The sequence below is a fragment of the Rattus norvegicus genome, chromosome 1 (assembly GCF_021556685.1).
Source record: "Rattus norvegicus strain SHRSP/BbbUtx chromosome 1, alternate assembly SHRSP_T2T, whole genome shotgun sequence".
NCBI lineage: Eukaryota > Metazoa > Chordata > Mammalia > Rodentia > Muridae > Rattus > Rattus norvegicus.
In genome coordinates, this window is record NC_141534.1 from 180,937,204 (window position 1) to 180,955,362 (window position 18,159).

The 18,159-nt window shown below is 44.5% G+C and overlaps 1 protein-coding gene and 1 long non-coding RNA gene across 2 annotated transcripts in view; one reads left to right on the plus strand and one right to left on the minus strand.

The window, feature by feature from the left end:
* The window catches only part of Spon1 (spondin 1), a 294,634-nt gene that overhangs the window by 73,783 nt on the left and 202,692 nt on the right, over positions 1-18,159 (plus strand). The window contains 1 exon segment of the mRNA NM_172067.2: positions 5,565-5,698. Coding sequence (NP_742064.2) covers positions 5,565-5,698 — 134 coding nt within the window.
* LOC147996937 (uncharacterized) lies at positions 6,431-16,208 on the minus strand. Its single transcript, XR_015652367.1, has 4 exons — positions 15,830-16,208; positions 14,408-14,831; positions 9,168-9,335; positions 6,431-8,342 (listed from the first exon to the last, which is right to left on the minus strand). It is a non-coding gene; the product is annotated as an uncharacterized LOC147996937 (long non-coding RNA).

Below are 18,159 nucleotides of genomic sequence, written 5' to 3' on the forward strand. Positions count from 1 at the left end.
TGAAATAAATTAGTTCTTCAAGAAGAGACAACAATCTATGTATTTGAACACAGAGCATCAAAAACATTCAAGGCTAAAATCTCAAGGAAAAGCCAAGCCCCTGTCGTAGCCGGAGACCTCTACACACCTCTAACAGGAGTGGACAGATCCAGGAAGCTGGGAAAGGAGGATTGAGAACTTGGTTGAATTCAGCAGCAACATCGCCTGCCTGTACCTGGCAGCATCGACCACCTCCACCTGTAAACCGAACCTTTCACATTCCTATTTATGTGGTAGGCTTTTCAAGTTTGAACACATCCTGAACCCTAAAACAAGTCTTCTCCAATTTAAAAGAACAGACATCACACAGGTCCGTTTTCGGTCTACACCAGAATTAAGCAGGAAACCAATAACAGCAAGTGTGAAAATTCCAAAACACTTGGAGGGTAAATAGCCCGTTTCTAAGAAGAATTTTTTTTACATACTTTGAATAAATGAACAGGAAAATACAGTTTACCAAAATATGTGTGATGTTATAAAAAACAGTGCTTGAGGGAAACTTACAACATTGAATGATATTTTTCAATAAAGATCTAAAATGCAATGGTCTGAGCTTTTACATTAAGAAAGAAGAAAATTATAGCAGATGAGATCTAGATGTTCTCAAAAAAAATAAATACTTTTTTAAAGTAGTAGAAACCAATGCAATTGAAAATATCAGATCAGTAGAGAAAGATAACAAGGCCCAAATCTGGTGGTTCTTTTTTTTTTAAGATTTTTTTTAAAGAGTTGAACAGCTTTCGATCAGTCTGAGAAAGAAGAGACACTAATTACTGAAGTAGAAACTAAAGAATGGGCATCAGTACAGAGCAGTAGAAATATTTTAAATAAATAATGTGAATAACTCTAATAACCACAAATTTGATAACCTGGATTGAAACAGCCCAATTTCTTAAAAGATACAATCTTCCAAAACTCTTATCTTGAAGAAACAGATTTATGTCTATTAAAGAGATCAAATCAATAATTAATAATCTCCCAAAATGAAAAAAAAAATCACCTAGACAGAGTCACTGGTGACTAAGTAAAGAGTAAATTTAAGAAGGAATTGGGGCAAACATGGGGGGAGTTAAAGGGGAAGGAAGGCTAGTGCAAATGATATAATTCTCATATATAAAATTCTAAGAAAATAAAAATATAGAATGTATAAATATAAAATATGAACATAAAATGTAGGAATACAAAATTTTATCCAAAAATTTATAAAAAGAATTATGCTCTGTGAGATCTTCTTTAGTGACTGTGTGGCTAATTTTATGTCAACTTGACACAAGTTATAGTCGTCTGAGAGGAGGGAACCTCAGCTGAGGAAATGTAAGGTCAGGCTGAAGGCAAGCCTGCAGGGCATTTTGTTAATTAGTGATCATTGTGGTGGGACCCGTCTCTTCGTGGGTGTCACTACTCTTTAGCTTGTGGTCCTGGGTTTTATAAGAAAGCAGGCTGAGTAAAGCCGGGTAGTCAAACCAATGAGCAGCATGGCCTCTGCATCTATTTCTGCCTCCAGGTTCCTGGTCTGTTTGAGGTCCTGTTCTGACTTCCTTCAGTGATGGATTATGATGTGGAAGTGTAAGCCAAATCAACCCTTTCCTCCTCGACTTGCTTCTGGTCATGGTGTTTCATCACAGCAACAGTAACCCTAACTAAGACACGTTGGTACCAGGATTGTGGGGTATTGCTGTGTCAGATCTGACCATATGATTTTGGGATGATTATGGAAGGACTGTGGAACACTGGGATGGAGAATCATTGAGTGTTTAAACTTTGATGGGCTGTTCTGTGGGAGCTTGGAAGATAAGAAAGTTGAAAGAAATGCAGAAGGTGGAAGCCTGGCTTGTGAAATTCCAGAGGGAAATTTGCAAATCCTCTAATGACTCTATCAAGACAGTTTGCTATTTTGAGTTAAGAATCTGTGGTTCTAGTTAGCTGGGGCTCAATCACCCGTGATTATAAAGAGACCAGCATGATCAAGGTGAAGTCCTCTGGGAAGTGTTTGCTGTTTTCCAAGGATGCCCAAGGTTGCACCTCCTGCTGGCAGCTGAACTTGGTGGTGTAGAGGCTACCTGGGTACCTGGGCTACCCTGAAGGAGTGATGGAGAGCCGCTGAGGCTTGGCACTGTAGGGCAGAGCTAGAGTCCCTGAAGAGAACGCAGGACAGGCAAGCGCAGCAAGTTGCAGCAGAAGACTCTGGCATTTTGGTGATGCTGAAACATGGGACAACCACCAAGAACAGCAGCAGCAGTGGAGTAAACCAGCCAGCACACAAAAGACAAGTTGCCTGTACTGCAGAAGGGCAGAGTCAGAGAAGTGACCCAAGCCTAAAGAGGGGCCCAGACAATCATGCCTGGATCCCAGACCTTGGACATCCAGTTATTTACACAGTTGGAGTTTGGTTTTACTTTGTTCAGTGTGTGTCTAAGCCCTGGCCCTTCCTTTTTGAAGTAAGAAAGTATTTAATTTGTTTTTAATTTTACAGGAACCCACAGTTGAGTGACTTTAAACTTGATTTGGGAGTTTTACAAGGACTTTGGATTTTAAAAAAGAGTTTGGGTATTTTAAAGAGCCTGAACTTTTAATTTTTAAATACTGTGGGACTTCTAAAAGTTGGAATATTTTTTTATTGTGATGATGTCAATATTACTGTGTGATCTTGAGGATGAACAAGAAAGGAAAGGTTGTGGCTTACCACTGACATGTTTCTGTGTCAAGATGACAAGGGGTTAGTTGTGCCTGCTAATTTTGTGCCAACTTGACACAAGTTATAGTCATCCAGGAGGAGGGAGCCTCAATTGAGAAAATGTCTCTGTAAGATCAGGCTGTAGGGCATTTTCTTTCCTTTCTTTTTTCTAGTTGAAGGGGTTTTTATGGTAGATATGAGGAAGAGAACAGCCAGAGGCATCTGGAAGAGTCCAGAGCAGAGAGAGACTGTAGGAGACTAAGCATGACCAGCAGTCTGAATGTGCCCATGAGATGGGGAGAGTGGGAGAGGAAAAGAAGAAAAGAAATAGAGAAAAGCAAGAAAGACCAAGAGGGCACTCGTGTGCCTGAAAGGGAGGGGTTGTATAGGAATGAGAGGCTGAGGAAAGGGAAGCCCATGGCTGGCGAGATTTAGTGGAGGGTGCAGGATGAAAAGAACAGAGGGGAGGGGCATAAATACTGAGTGTGCCTGGAGGCCAGCCAGTGCTTCGGTGTGTTAAAAGGCACCCTAGTTAGCCATTTGTCCCAAGTTTCTTTTAGACCAGACAAAACGCTCACTCAACTTAACTCCCCAGATCCTCCTCACTAGACTGGGCATATCAACAATAGCCCCTCTCCCTTGTTTTCATCCTCAGCTCCTGTCAGTTCTTCCTTTCAGCCTCTCTAATTGCTTGCTTAGCATTCTCTTGCCTTCCCCAAGCCCCACCTGGGGAAGCCTGACCAATTTCTCTTATGAATATTGATGCAAAAATACTCAATAAAATACAATACCAAATCCAGGAATACATCAAAAACATCGTCCACCATGATCAAGTAGGCTTTATCCCAAGGATGCAGGGATGGTTCAATATATGAAAATCCATCAAAGTAATCCACCATATAAACAAAAGGGAAAAGAATCACATGACCATCAATCGCAGGAGATGAAGAAAAAGCCTTTGATGAAATCTAACACTCCTTCATGTTAAAATTCCTGAGAAATGGGGGATACAAAGGCACATACCTGAACATAATAAAAGGCAATATACAACCAGCCAATAGCCAACATCAAGTTAAGTGGAGAGAAACTTGAAGCAGTCCCACTAAAACCAGGGACTAGACGAGACTGTCCACTCTCTCCCTATCTATCCATCATAGTGCTTGTAGTTTTGGCTAGAGCAGTAAGACAACTAAAAGAGATCAAGGGGATGCAAATTGGAAAGGAAGAAGTCAAAAGTATCACTATTGGCAGATGATATGCTGGTATACATAAGCGACCCCAAAAATTCTACCAGAGAACTCCTACAGTTGATAAACACCTTCAGCAGAGTGGCTGGATACAAAATTAACTACAACAACAAAAAGATCAGTAGGGCATTTTCTTAGTTAGCAATTGATGGGGGAGGGCCCAGCCTATTGTAGGTGGTGCCATCCCTGGGCTGGTGGTCCTGGGTTCTATAAGAGAGCAGGCTAAGCAAGGCATGATGAGCAACACCTTTCCATGGCCTCTGCATGAGTCTCCAGGTTCCTGCCCTGACTTCCTCCAACGATGGAAAAGTGTAAGCCAAATAAACCCTTTCCTCTCCAACTTGCTTTTGGTCCTGGTGTTTCATTATAGCAATAATAATCTTAACTAAGACAGTGGGGAACCCCCTGATAAGTTCCCCACACTTCAGTAAATAACTAAATAACTTCTCGTATATGCTCATGCAAGCGACTCTAATTAAACCAGAGAGGACAGGCACACAGACACACACACACAGACACACACAGACACACACAGACACACACACACACACACACACACACACACACACACACACACACACACACCATGAAAGCAGGAGAGGTACTTGTTGGAATGAAGAAATTCCACAGAAGAGGGAGGGGAGATAAGAGAGGGTTATGGGATTGAAATTAACTAAGAGTTATTATAAGAACATGAATCTGGTACCAGAGAGATGGCTCAGCAGTTAATGACACTGACTGTTCTTCCAGAGGTCCTGAGTTCATAAGCCACATGGTGGCTCACAACCATCTGTAATGGGATTGGATGTCCTCTTCTGGTGTCTGAAGACAGCTACAATGTACAGCTACATAAGATACATAAATACATAAGATAAATAATTGTTTTTTTAAAAAAAGAACATGAAACTGTCAGTAAGAAATAAAGACAATGAACACAGTTGGATACAGCACCTCTCGCTAACTATTCTTATACACTTCTACTACAGAGTTATACAAGGAGGCAGAAGGGCTGGCTGACATGGTTTGGAGGAATGAGAGTGGCTACTACCTTGTTTGTAGTGTCCTTCAGAGTCACTGTGATTAATTTAGAAGAATATAGAGACTATCAATCTAATAGAAGGCATTAGTAGAAGTTACTCGAGTTGGTATGTCAGAAAGCTGGGTGACTTCTGTGTTCTGCTGTGCTTCCACTACGAGAGATTTTAAACGTTTTAATCAAGTTCTAAACCTGCAGCTCAGCAACAAGGTTCAGACATACGGTGCTCGCTAGTCATCCTCCTCCTCCCTCTCCTCCTCCTCTTCTGAAGCAAGGCATGCACAGGTGGTTGTAGAACAAACAGTAGGTAAGCCAGATCATCACCTAGCTGTCAGTGCTGGTGCAGTGTCTGGAACCAGAGATCACAAACGCGCCAGATCTTTATCGTCATATTGCTCTGGGAACTCTGTGCCAGGCACTGTTCTGGGGCCTGTGGGTCAAAGGTCATTAATGCCAAATGGCAGGTCAATAAATAAATAGTCAATTCAGAGTCCCCAGAGTCCTGTGCAAACGCCCAACCCCAAGGATGCTGCATTTTAATGTGTTTATTTTCCTCTGTTTTTCACAGATCATAGATGAAGAAGAAACCCAGTTTATGAGTAACTGTCCTGTGGCAGTCACTGAAAGCACCCCTCGGAGGAGGACACGGATCCAGGTGTTTTGGATAGCGCCACCCACAGGGACAGGCTGTGTGATTCTGAAGTAAGTGAGCACCGGACTTTCCATCCACCTCTCTGCAGTTATCAAACACTTCCTGTGTGTCTGCCGGAAGAGGCGTGGCTTCTGGGTCATTGACCAAATACTCTGGATCTTCCGTTTTCTTCATTCTAAATGTATAAGGATTTCTGCGTCTCCGTCTTCATCCAATGTGATGAGTCTTCCAGTTACTCTCTGCACTCACAGGGAAACATAATCCAGCTGGGTGAATATAAACCCGACTCCTCCATTTGGATTTGATGTTTGTTCTTAGGATTCTAAGGATCCCCATTAATTAGCGTCCTTAAACCGTGCTCTGGCTACCCTGATGCCTGCATTTGCTCAGGCTCTTCTTTACAAACCTATCTTCCACTTCAGTTGGTAGATGCTTGTATCATCCGCACCAGACCTTAGGCTGGATCTCCAGCACTCGTACACCGTAGAGCAGCACACGTACCTGTGATACCCTCACTGGGAGGTAGAGACAGGAGGATGCTCAAGGTTATCTTTGGCTACAGAGTAGGTCTGAGGCCAGCCTGGGCTACATGGGACCATGTCTTAAAATAAGATATAATTGCTCTTCACTGCCACCTCCCAAGCAGTCTCCTGAGCAGCCTCTGAGTGAATTACCACCCAGAATCATTTCCTCTTAAAGACAGCTTTGTCTCAAAGCTGCATCTCCAAACCACTATGCAATCATCTTTGAGATATAAACAGATGGAGAGGAAGACAATTATTCCTATAGTCAAATAAGTTTATTAGATGCCATAAACCAGCTCTCCGTCTTCCAGACTGACAACACATACAGAATGGTTGAAGGCTTTGCCAAGTCCTACGAGAAACAAACAAGCCTGTTTTACCCTTGCAGTGGCACATCCAGACTTACTGCAAAGACCCCTTTTCAAATTTTGTTTCTTTCCCTTATGGCCACCAATTATTCAAGGTAGGTTTAAAGGCCAATTTTGATTGGCGAGCATTTTAGGATTTCCAACAGAAAAATGGTGGAGAGAGTAACAGGGCTCCAGTCCAAGCATCCAAGGCATTCTTGCTTTTTGGCTCAGTATGGTAGCACATGCTTGTAATCCCAGCACTTAGAAAGCAGAGCCAGGAAAATCAGAAGTTCTAGGTCAGCTTCAGCTACTTGGAGAGACCCAGGCCATCCTGGACCACATGCAATGAGAAAGCCTGTCTTTTTTATGAGCAGGGTTTTTTCATAGGCTTTGACCTTCCCAGCTCTGGGTCTGTCCCAAATGCCCAGAGCCTTTTTTGTACATTTACTTCATTTGCTAACTGCAGGTCCACGCCATGATTGATCTAGGCCACTCCAAGAGCTGCTGCAAACAGGGCCTCTCACGACTTTGGCTGTAACTGGCCAGTGGGAAAAACCCCACAGAGGTTTCTGGAAATACCTGTCCATTGTTAAATTCAGCCTCAAATGTCTGGCCTCCCTTGGCCAATCTTTCTTCCCATTCCCTGACAAGCTTGCCACTTAGCACCCACTTACGTTGATGGCGTAAAGACTTAAGCTGTAGGATTTTTTAAAAAATGAAATATTGTCTATAAGTCACCATACTAAGTACGTGCTAGCTGAAGTGTGGGACTGGAGGACATAACTGAAGAGCGCTGAGAACAGAGACAGTGCCGTCTGCACAGCAGGGGAGTCAGTTGCCAGCACTGGCTTTAAGCAGAACTTGGAAGGCAGGAGGAGAATGGAAAAAAATCTTAGGAGTGTGTGTGTGTGTGTGTGTGTGTGTGTGTGTGTGTGTGTGTGTGTGTGTTTCAGGTCCACTCTGCTGCAAAGTTTATTGCCATGAGGAAGCTGGTGGCAGTCTTACTGGAAGTGAAGTGTCCAGTGTGGTTGAGGTGAAGGGTACTTTGGGCTTTTCTAGTTGGTCCTAAATTGAGAATAGGGGAGGTGATAGGGGAGTAGAGGCCAGGCCAGGCAGTCACTGAGTAAGTCCTGGAGTGCTGGGCTTGAGGTGAGGTGTCACAGTCCCATGATTCTTGTCACATAAGACAAGTATCTTTGTGTCCATCTCGTCTCTCAGCCTGAAGGCTGGGCTCCAAGATTCATAGTCTAGTACCCAGACCCCTAATCCATCTTAGCCTGGTCAAGCCATAGAGACCAGAGCTCTAATGACCATAGCTGCAAACAGCAGCCCCCGTTGCAGGTCTCTGCTCTCCAAGCCCTCATTTGTCTGACTTGCTCCTTGGTTTGCTTTGCTTTCTTGTTTTCACAAAGCAGAGCTATTTGATCTTCCGGTGGAAATCCAGAAAGGCATCCCTTGTTTACACACTGACAGTCAGCATATGTGAATGTATGTTCTTCTGGCTTAACCACGAACATATATGTGGCTTATTCATTCACTCCTGCAACACATGGAGCTGAGTGCTTCATGAGTCACCCTTTCGGGATATCCAGGTATCGGAGACTTCCAGCCCTGTACCATCTCACAGGTCACATGGGGGAGAGAAAACAACCAGCCAATGTTTCCTGTGTGCCAGGAGCTCAGCTGCACATCCAGCTCCTTGGCAGGCTCTGGCTAATTGATCTTCACAGCAAACTCACATGGGAGGAGGCAGGCTCCCTGGAGCGAGGCAGCTCTGGGAGGCTTTGCTCTTCCTTTCTACTGAAGGAATTGTATCTGAGCTGCTTAAAAATAAATAAATAAATATTATAATTCTATAGGGAAGATGTAAACACAGACACACTCTAAGATATATATATATCTTATAATATATACATATATATATATTAGAATACAGAAAAAGTGAAAAATCCCAAGCACTTCCCACAACAATCCCAGCATTCCTCCATGAAGGCAGCAATAGATATCAATTCTGGGGGTTTGCTTAAAACCTTTCTGTGTTCATTTGTATTGGGAAGACACACGGAGTACTCAAAGGCCTGACCTTGAATGGGTGTTCACTCGGGAGAGCTTATTAGATGTTTGTCCATATTAGAATATAGATGCACAGTGGTACCTGATTCTTAAGCTACTGTACATAAACTGTGGTATAAATATGCTAATTACTCTCTAAGAGGTTCCTGTTTAGATTCAGCTAAGGTCTCTTCCTGTTACAAGTAATGGTCCATAACAGACATCTGAGTACATGTCTTTTGAGCAAATATTCAAACTTCCATCCACGGTAGATGATAAAGCCAAGGATGATGTGTAGTGCAGATGAATGGTTTCCTCAGACACCCCCATTGTCCTTAAAAGTCAATGACAGGCATGCTGGCTACCTGTGGGTAAAAGAGCCTATGTCCTTACCTGCTTAAGAGTCTCTGACATTACCAAGTTTTAAGAGCCTTCTGTGAGAGAATTACAGTAATGTCACAGGTTAATTTTCTTGCTACGGTTGTATGCTATTGTGGTATCTGTTCTAATGCGGTTCCCCTGGGAAGGGCCCGGTTCTGGGCTTGTTTGTTTTTCTAACAATGTATCTTTTAAAAGCAATTCTATATACTTACTTTCTTATTTTAAGTCATAGGTATGCTTTAAAATACTTTCCTAAAGCCAGAGACCCAGGCACATTCCTGTAATCCTAGCATTTGGGAGCTAACAGCAGAAGGATCAGAGGGTCCAAGGTTCTCCATGGTTATTTAGTAAAATCCAGCTTGGGCTACATGAGAACCTGTCTGAAAAACACAAATAAGTAAAGGGAAAAATGGATGGATGAATGAATGAATGACTACATAAACAAAATACATCTTAATATTCATATGTAAAGATACAGACATTTCAAAATTATTATTTTATATTTAAATAATATATTTATAATTTATATTTAAAGTTGATCTTTATGTAAACTAGGCAATATTACTTTATTAAAAGTTTCAAACATTTATCTCTGCTCTACTTTTAACTTTGTTCATTGGTGTTTTCTCATTCAAATTTACCATTTGAATTTGAATTTGAAATTCAGGGATAGGGAGATGACTTAGGAATTACAGTGCTTATTGTGCAATTGTGAGGACCTGAATTTGCATCTCTAGTGCCTGCATAAAGGCTTCCTAGGCATGATAGCTCTCCAATAATTCCAGCACCCTGGGGGTAAAGACAGAGGCTCCCTGAAGCAAGCTGGGTAGTGAGATCAATTGAACAGGCAAGTTCATTAAGAGACTTGGCCTCGTATATAAGGTTAAAAGAGAGCACATAAGACACCAGATGTCAACTCTGGCTTCACACACACACACACACACACACACACACACACACACACACACGCATATATACTTGTGACCCCCACACATGTGATTATATTCTCTCTCTCTCTCTCTCTCTCTCTCTCTCTCTCTCTCTCTCTCCACATATATTCAAATGAAAAGAAAGTTGACATTTTGTTTTTTAAAATGCATCTGTGATTTACCATAGGAATTTAAATGTTACGTCTTAATCAGAAAATAATGTTTCTATTCCCAAGTTTATAAATATGTTTTATATTTATATTCTTACAGATTTTAGAACAGGTTTCAACCTTTTATCTTCCTAGACTTTGACTTTGTTTTTGACATGGTATCAGTGAGCCACAACGGGAAATGCATAGCCTGCCCGGCTCAAAATGAGGTGCCAGAGGACAGTTGCATGAAATATCTATGTGGGGAAAAATGACAATAGGTGGGGGTAGGGGTCCACTATCCAGCTCTGAAGGCACACAAGGAGTTAGGGGAGGAGATGATGTTCACCCCTGACAGAGCTGAGGCCTTTGTTAGGAGAAGCAACTAGCCTGAGGTAACTCCACGGAGACCCCAGCCTTATCGCCTTCTGTTTCCCTCTGGGTTCCCACTTTGGCCTCACCACACACATGATGGCCTGAGAGCCCTTGTAAGTCATCCCACAGAGTATCTATCCAAGTGAGGCCCAGGGGCGGAAGACTGGGTAGCTCTCTGGAGGAGCAGCCCAGAGACAGCAGCACAGCCGGGCATCATCAGAAAGCAGCTATTTTCATAAAATGGAGTTAGCCACCCCGGGATCCGTTTGTTGACGAGTGTATTTTCCCAATGGCATGGATTGCTACTTCAGGAAAAGTAAACCGTGAGTTCAGCTCCAGTCAGCCCAGCTGCCTGTTTAATCTCTTCCTCCCTTCATGAATCCTGCACCATTTCCGCTTTTTTTTTTTTTTTAGCATAATTTTGTTTTGGTGACAAGTCATTGCTCCTTAATCTAAGTGTTCAAAATGTTCATGGCTATTCAAGTAGACTCTAATTCCAGGTGAATGGTAAAATAAGTGGGCTCCGTTCGTTAATACCCACTGTTAGGATGTTCAATGATGCTACACTGAGTTAACAGTTCAATGTGGGGAGAGCCGTCATCCCTGCTATTGTTTTCCGGTCAAAACCAGAACATCTCCCTACTTCTTCTCCAGGTCTTCAATCTTTTCATAGTCTTGTGAACTTTCTTCATCTAAGTTGTGCATTCTAAGAAGGCTTTTCCCATGAATTTTGTTGCTTTTGTGAACAGGGTCTCTTACCTGGTTATTCCGTCTGATCACTCCTTGTGCTCACCTTACCGCCCTGAGTTTTCAAACTGGACCACGCTGCATTCTCTCAGTAGCTTTCATTCTTTGGAGATTGAGTGTGATAGTTTACATCTGAAAACTCCAATATTGAACGCCTACACATTCTGTTTCTTTCTATGTTTTGATTTTAATGGGAAGAAGCTGTGTTTCATTTCAAAGCATTTTGTTTGGCTAAAAGGAAAAGTTTAAAGTTGGTGTCGTGAATAAAGTTTAGGAAGACCTTTGTCGAGCTGGGCCAGTCTCCTTGCTTTTCTTGGTGAAGGTAGCATTTGCAAGGCCAATCATCCAGGACACATGCCAGATACCCAAGCTATTTTCCAGAACCGAGAAGACCTCCGCTCATAGTATCCATAATGCTCCTAATTTTCAAAAGGCATCTAGTCTAGTTAAGGTATAGATAAAAATATGTATGCGAAAATTAGCATCCCCAAGATAAAATCAGGGACAAATTAAGCGTGGTTAGAATTTAAAGAGAAGTTGAGTGAGGAGTAAGGAGAGCTTCTGAAAATCGTCAGCGTTTAGATCTTGATGGCAGTGGCGAGCTTGGGGTAGGTGGATGGACAGGAAGAGGTTACTCCAGGTGAAAGGAGTACGCAGCCTTGATGGGAACCTGGAGGTGAGTGCAGCTCTGAGAGGCAGTTAACAGCCGGGTGCTGATCAGGAGGTCTCTGGGGGCCCACATCCATTACCAAATCAGAGATGTCATCCAATGTCAGCGTGAAGAGACTGCACTTGATTCAAGAGCATTGGGGGAACAATTAGCGGTTATTAACCAGCGAGGCTGGGCAGTGGGAGGTTTTATTAAAGCTAACAAGGATGTTGAAGATCTAGCCACAGAGGTCTGGACAGACAAAAAAAAGGAAATGCAGTAATAACACTGAAGGATTCCATTGGGGGTGTGGCTTGGTTGGAAGGTGCTTGCCTAGCACACAGGAGGCCCTGACTCCACCCCCATCCCTGGATAAAACAGCTGGGGGGCTCCTGTCTATACCCCAGTACTTGTGAGGTGGAGGGTGGAGTTCCAGGTCATTCTCAGCTACAGAATGAGTTCTAGGCCAGCTTGAATTACAGGAGACACTGTTGAGGAGGGAAGAAGGACAGGGGGAGGAGGGGAAGGAGGGAGAGACAGACAGAGACAGAGACAGAGACAGAGACAGAGACAGAAAGTTGGCATTTAGTCTAGCCTCCGCCCCACAGTTACCTGGCAACAGCCAGATGTGCCTGACTCACAATAAAAGGGGCTGCTCACCCCCTCGCTCTCCTGTTCTTGCTCTCTTCTTACCTTGCCCTCTTCCCCCTCTCCCCATTCATCTCCCCCCCTCCATCTGCTTATGGCGGGCCTCTACTCCTCGCTTCCTTCCTCTCTATCTCTCTCTTTCTCTCTCTCTCTCTCTCTCCCCCTTTCTCTCTTTCTCTCTTTCTCTGTCTCTGTCTCTGCTATCCCCTCAACTTCCCTCCCCATGGCCTAATAAACTCTATTTTATATTATACCAATGTGTGGCTGCTCCCTCAGGGGGAAGGGATGCCTCAGCATGGGCCTGCAGAGGTGCCCTCCTCCCCCACACCATACCAAGCTCCTACCAAACATATTCCTTCTTTCCTTATCTTTTAATAAGACACGTCAGAGGGAGCCTTTGAATGGGAAGGAAGGCAAGGGAAGGAAGGAAGGGAGGGAGGGAAGGAAAGAGGGAGGGAGGGAGGGAGGGAAGCTGCCAGTTGTATTGCAGAGCCCTGATGGGTGAGGACCATGCATGCTGCCCTGTCAGACTGATGTCCCCGGTTGGAAAATCTCCATGTCGATTGCTTCACAGCCATTCCCTTATCCACAGACACTTCTTCGTGTCTTATCGTCACAGGAACCTCTGGCATGGCCACATAAGCTCCTTCCCCTCCAGTCCTCCTTCACCTTGATGTAAGACCTATTTAACAAACCCAATACAGCTCCCCGTCACCCTCAGACACAGTTCAAAATCTTGATCCTGCCATGTAAGTCTCCCCATCCCCTTCAGCAGGATGTCCCATCAGCCTCTGCCTAACCCTCCATGAACCCTGCCCTACAGCCTTTCTCCTCTGCTTATTACTCTGGTAACATTTATTGAGTGCTTCCTGCATGCAGTCACTGGGTACATGGGAGGTGTTTTTGACCTAGAAGCAATCTATAAATAATATACGCCAGGTGCACAGTCCTTCATCTGCAGTCCTGAGATCCCAAAGACTAAAATTCAAAAGACTTTTTTTTTTAACTTGTTTGAAGCCCAAACCTTCTCTGGACTAAGATCACTGTTGTCTTTAGTGTGAATAAAAGATTTTGATCATGAGATATAGCCCAGACCCTGTGGATACAGAATATACACTGTATTATGTTTCTGGAACCCCAAAATATTCTCAACTCTGAAATATATTTGGTCTCTAAGGTGCATGTGGCCTTTTCCATACAATTCAGAGTGGGATCCTGGAAGCTCTGCCCAGGTGCTACGGAAGTGAGAGGCGACAGCTGCGTTCAGGATCCCTGGAAAGGAGTCATTCATTTTCTATGAGTGAAATAGCCTGGTCCAGGCTGCAGCTGCAATAAGCTCTAAGTGCTCATTCAGTGTTCCGTGCCCAAAGAAAGAAGCTAAAATTCCCTCACAACACGCTTCAGCCACCTTTCCGTACTAGGGGTGGAACTCAGCCTGGCACAAACTAAGCAAGTGCTCTACCACTGAGCTACCTCCGAGGCCTACTCCATCCATCTTTAAAGCCTCATTTCTAGACAGTGCCACTGTTCACACAGGACTAGGAGGTTGACAGAGACAGGTATCAATATTGTTTTTCTTTGTGACTTTAAAGTAAAAGATAAGCCGCAACCCTTGAGCCAAAACCAACCCTTTGTGTTCTCTCTCTCTCTCTCTCTCTCTCTCTCTCTCTCTCTCTCTCTCTCTTTCTCTCTCTCTCTCTCTCTCACACACACACACACACACACACAGACCCATACACATATCTCTCTCTCTTACACACACAAATCTCTCTCTCTCTCTCTCTCTCTCTCTCTCTCACACACACACACACACACACACACACACACACACACACACAGTCATAGTTTTTATTTTTAGGGCGGCTTTCATAATCCATCAGTGGAATAAAAAGTTGCATTGGGCTGGAGAGATGTGCAGTGGTTAGGAACACTGACTACTCTTGCAGAAGACATACCCATATGATGGTTCACAACCATCTGTAACTCCAGATCCAGGAGATCCATTGCCCCCTTCTGGCCTCTGTGAGCACTGGACAGACATGATGACATGTGCATTAGACAGACACCAGTCCGTTTCTTCTACAAAGGGACAAAATCAAGAGACAGCACAGATAGGCAAGGTGTGCACCATGCAATCCCAGTGAGACATGCATGGTTGCTGTAATAATGGTTGTAGTCAGATGGTGGCAGTCAGATGGTTGCAGTCAGATGATGGCAGTCAGGTGGTGGCAGTCAGGTGGTTGCAGTCAGATGATGGCAGTCAGATGATGGCAGTCAGAGAAAGGTCAAGAAAATATGAAGGAATATGTAAAAGTGATTTCTTCAGTCTTGTTTGTGCATTTCTCCTCGATGCCCTTTCAAACCTGTTGAAACCCGATCCTGTGTGAGAATAGGAGAGAGACTAAGGAGTGACTGGAACTTAAGGTTGGAACCATAGGTGAGTGGGACCAGTGTCCTTGTAGAGGAGACAAGAGAGCTTCCCTCCTCTCCGTACTTAATACCCTGCAAGATTAGAAAAAGTCAGCCATCTGCATCAGGAAGAAAATGCTTGCTGGACAGTGAATCTGCCAGCTCCTTCGTCTTGGCCTTCCCAGCATCTACAAATAAATTTGTTTTCTCTCACTCTCCCCCAGAAAGAGAGAGAGAGAGAGAGAGAGAGAGAGAGAGAGAGAGAGAGAGAGAGAGAGAGAGAGAGAGATACAGACAGAGACAGAGAGACGGTGTGGGTGCTTGTGCACACGCATAAGAGTACAGGTGCTCATACAGACCAGAAGAGAAGAGGGTTGGGCACCCTGGTGCTTAGGCAGCTGTGAGCTCCATGTGAGTGAAGAGACTAGAACTTGGGTCCCCCTGAGCAGCCAGTGCTCTAACTGCTGAGTCATCCCTCCCACTCCTGAGCACCTGACTTCACTACATGGAGGCTCAGAGTCTGCATTCTGGATAATGAAGCAGCCAAGTCATGTGGCCAGGACTTAAACCCACTACCACTGAACCCCTTGTTAGCCACTAAGGGACACTGACTGAGGTGGCTTTCTTAACCCCTGTCTCTTGTTCTGTAAGAGTGAAGCAGAGTCCTTTCTGAAGCAAGAGGTGAGGGATTGCTTGTGAGGGAAGATGCTGTTTCCTAAATTCCCTTCAGAAAATGGGGTGGGGCGGGGGGGACCTAGCAAGAGACAGGCTTGTTGGTGGGAGAAGGCCAAGCATTAAAGAGGACTTAGCTAGCATTCAGTACTTTGCAACTTCATAGGGCTCGCCTTACCCACTAACTCTCTCTATCTGAGAGAAAATAGCCTAGAATCTCCTCGTGTGGTGGCAATCTGTGGTCTGGATAGAACACTGAGCTTTCGGGGGATCGATGTGGCTGAAGTAAAACTTACCCCACACTTCCTCTGACATTAGGTCGTGAGAAGAACCACAGGCTTGTTTGTCATAAGGCAAGAGAGCTTCACTTGCAGGCTATGACTTCACTACAACGCATGAGGAGCGAGTGAAGAGTTAACCACAGAGATGGGGAGAGCCAGCTCTGGCTACTGTGCCAGCTTGTTGGAAGAGCGGTCGGGAACAGCAACGCCATGCTGATATACTTGGTTGAGAAGGATCTGGATTCGCCAGGCTAACCATCCAACAGGTGGAATCCAGATGCTAGAAGTTCCTGGAAGGCGAGGTGTGGCACGGCTCCCAGGGGGACTGTCCACTGACAGCTTAGTTTCATTCGGCAGCTGGGAACCCAGGTGCAGCATCCAGCCCTCGTGGGAGGAAGCTGGCAAACACAGAACAGGAAATGCCGGCCGCAGAAGACAGCGTGCCAAGCACTGCCGCAAACTGAAACCCAGGTGGGAAATGGAAGCTGGAATCCCACACAGAGCCAACATCACACAGGCCCTGCCGGTCACTGCGGCCGGACAGCCAGCAGAAGAGCCAAGAACCCATCCCATGTGTGCACAAGGACCCAGATCTAAAGCAGAGGGATGGATTCAGTCCTCTTCCTCCGATGGAGAATAGTTGCCGTTATATACTAGGGTCCTGGTCAGGTGGGATCCATCAAGGATGTTTTGATGCCGTGAGCTTCCCTGTTGGTTAAGTTAGATTAACATAATATAAAAGTAACTATTTTAGGGCTAGAGAAATGACTTGGTGGGTAAGCGTTTGCTGCACAAGCATGAGGACCTGAGTTCGGATCCCAGCACACATGTTAAAAAGCCAGGGATGACCTTGGCGTGTTTGTAACCTCAGTGTGCAGGGGACTAAGACAAAGGGACAGCCTGGGTTTGCTGGCTGCCAGCCTAGCTCCAATTTCAGTGAGAGACCTTGTCTCAAAGAGATTAATAGAGCAGGACACCTGACTCCTTCCCTGGCCTCCAGGCACATGCACACACACAGGTAATATACAACTGCATAAACTTGCACACACACACACACACACACACACACACTGATTTAAAGTAACTGTTTTAAAGTTACTAATTCAGTAAGATTCAGTACATGTTCAATGTTGAAATCATTGGGAATTTTATCTATTCTGAAATATTTCCATCATTCCAAAGTAGAATCCTTTTCCCATGGAGCAGATTCTCCCCATTCTTCTCTTCCCCAAACCTAGGGCAGCTGTCTGTCTGAACCCTGTCTCCGTGGGTGATTTCTTAATCTTTTACATAAGTGGAATGCCCCAGTGCATGGCCTGTTCTGTCTGGCTTTTTTCTCTTAGTGCAGTGATTCTCAACCTTTCTAATGCTGTAACCCTTCAATACAGTTCCCCATGTTGTAGTGACTCCCCAACCATAAAATTACTTCCATTGCTACCTCATAACTATAATTTTGCTACTGTTATGAGTAGTAATAGCTGTGTTTTTTAATAGTCTTAGGTGACCTCTATGAAAGGGTTGTTTGACCAGCAAAGGGGTCACAACCCACAGGTTGAGAATTGCTGGCCTAGAGTAATGTTCTAGGGGTTCATCTGTGATGCTGTGTATGTCAGCACAGGCATGGCTGTTCTTCAGCCTTCCCGCGACATTGATTCCAGGACCCTTGGTAGGCACCGTAGTATAAGGGTACTCACAACTCCTGTATACAGTACTGCACTGCTTACATTTAACCTACACACTGAAATCCTCTCTAGGTCACACACTATTTAGAACGGTATAAATTCTGCGTTAACTTAACTCTGCCTCGTTTAGGAGTAATGGCAACAGAAAGTGTCTGTGCACACTCAGGAGAGATGTAACTGCCATTACATGTTCTTGATGCATGATTGGTTGAGTCTGTGGTGGTGGGACATTTGCTGGTTCAACTCTTCCTTTATGTATACCTGAAGCACATTCTATGGTGTTCATATACCACATGGATTTATTCCTGCAGACATTTTGACCTGAGATTATCAGAGCAGCCAGGTGTCAGGTGGGGTCAGAAGTACACATATACACAATCGGCCTGTTTTCCCACACCTAAGCACAGCCTAGCCCCAGGAAAGACAACCGTGTCTCCTAAAGTCAAGGAAGGACCAGTTGGTTGTATCCCTGTAACCATGCACCACTCAGCACTGGGACATGTTCCAAGCATCACATGGTGTACATGCACAAACCATGGTGGCTACACATCCCCGTGGGAGGGGATCTTCCAGGCCTGCCATCCTCCTATGTGTGCTGTTGTTAGTGAACTGTCATTGGCAAGCGGGTGACTACCTTGTCTTCCATGGTGGTGGAGTAAGCGT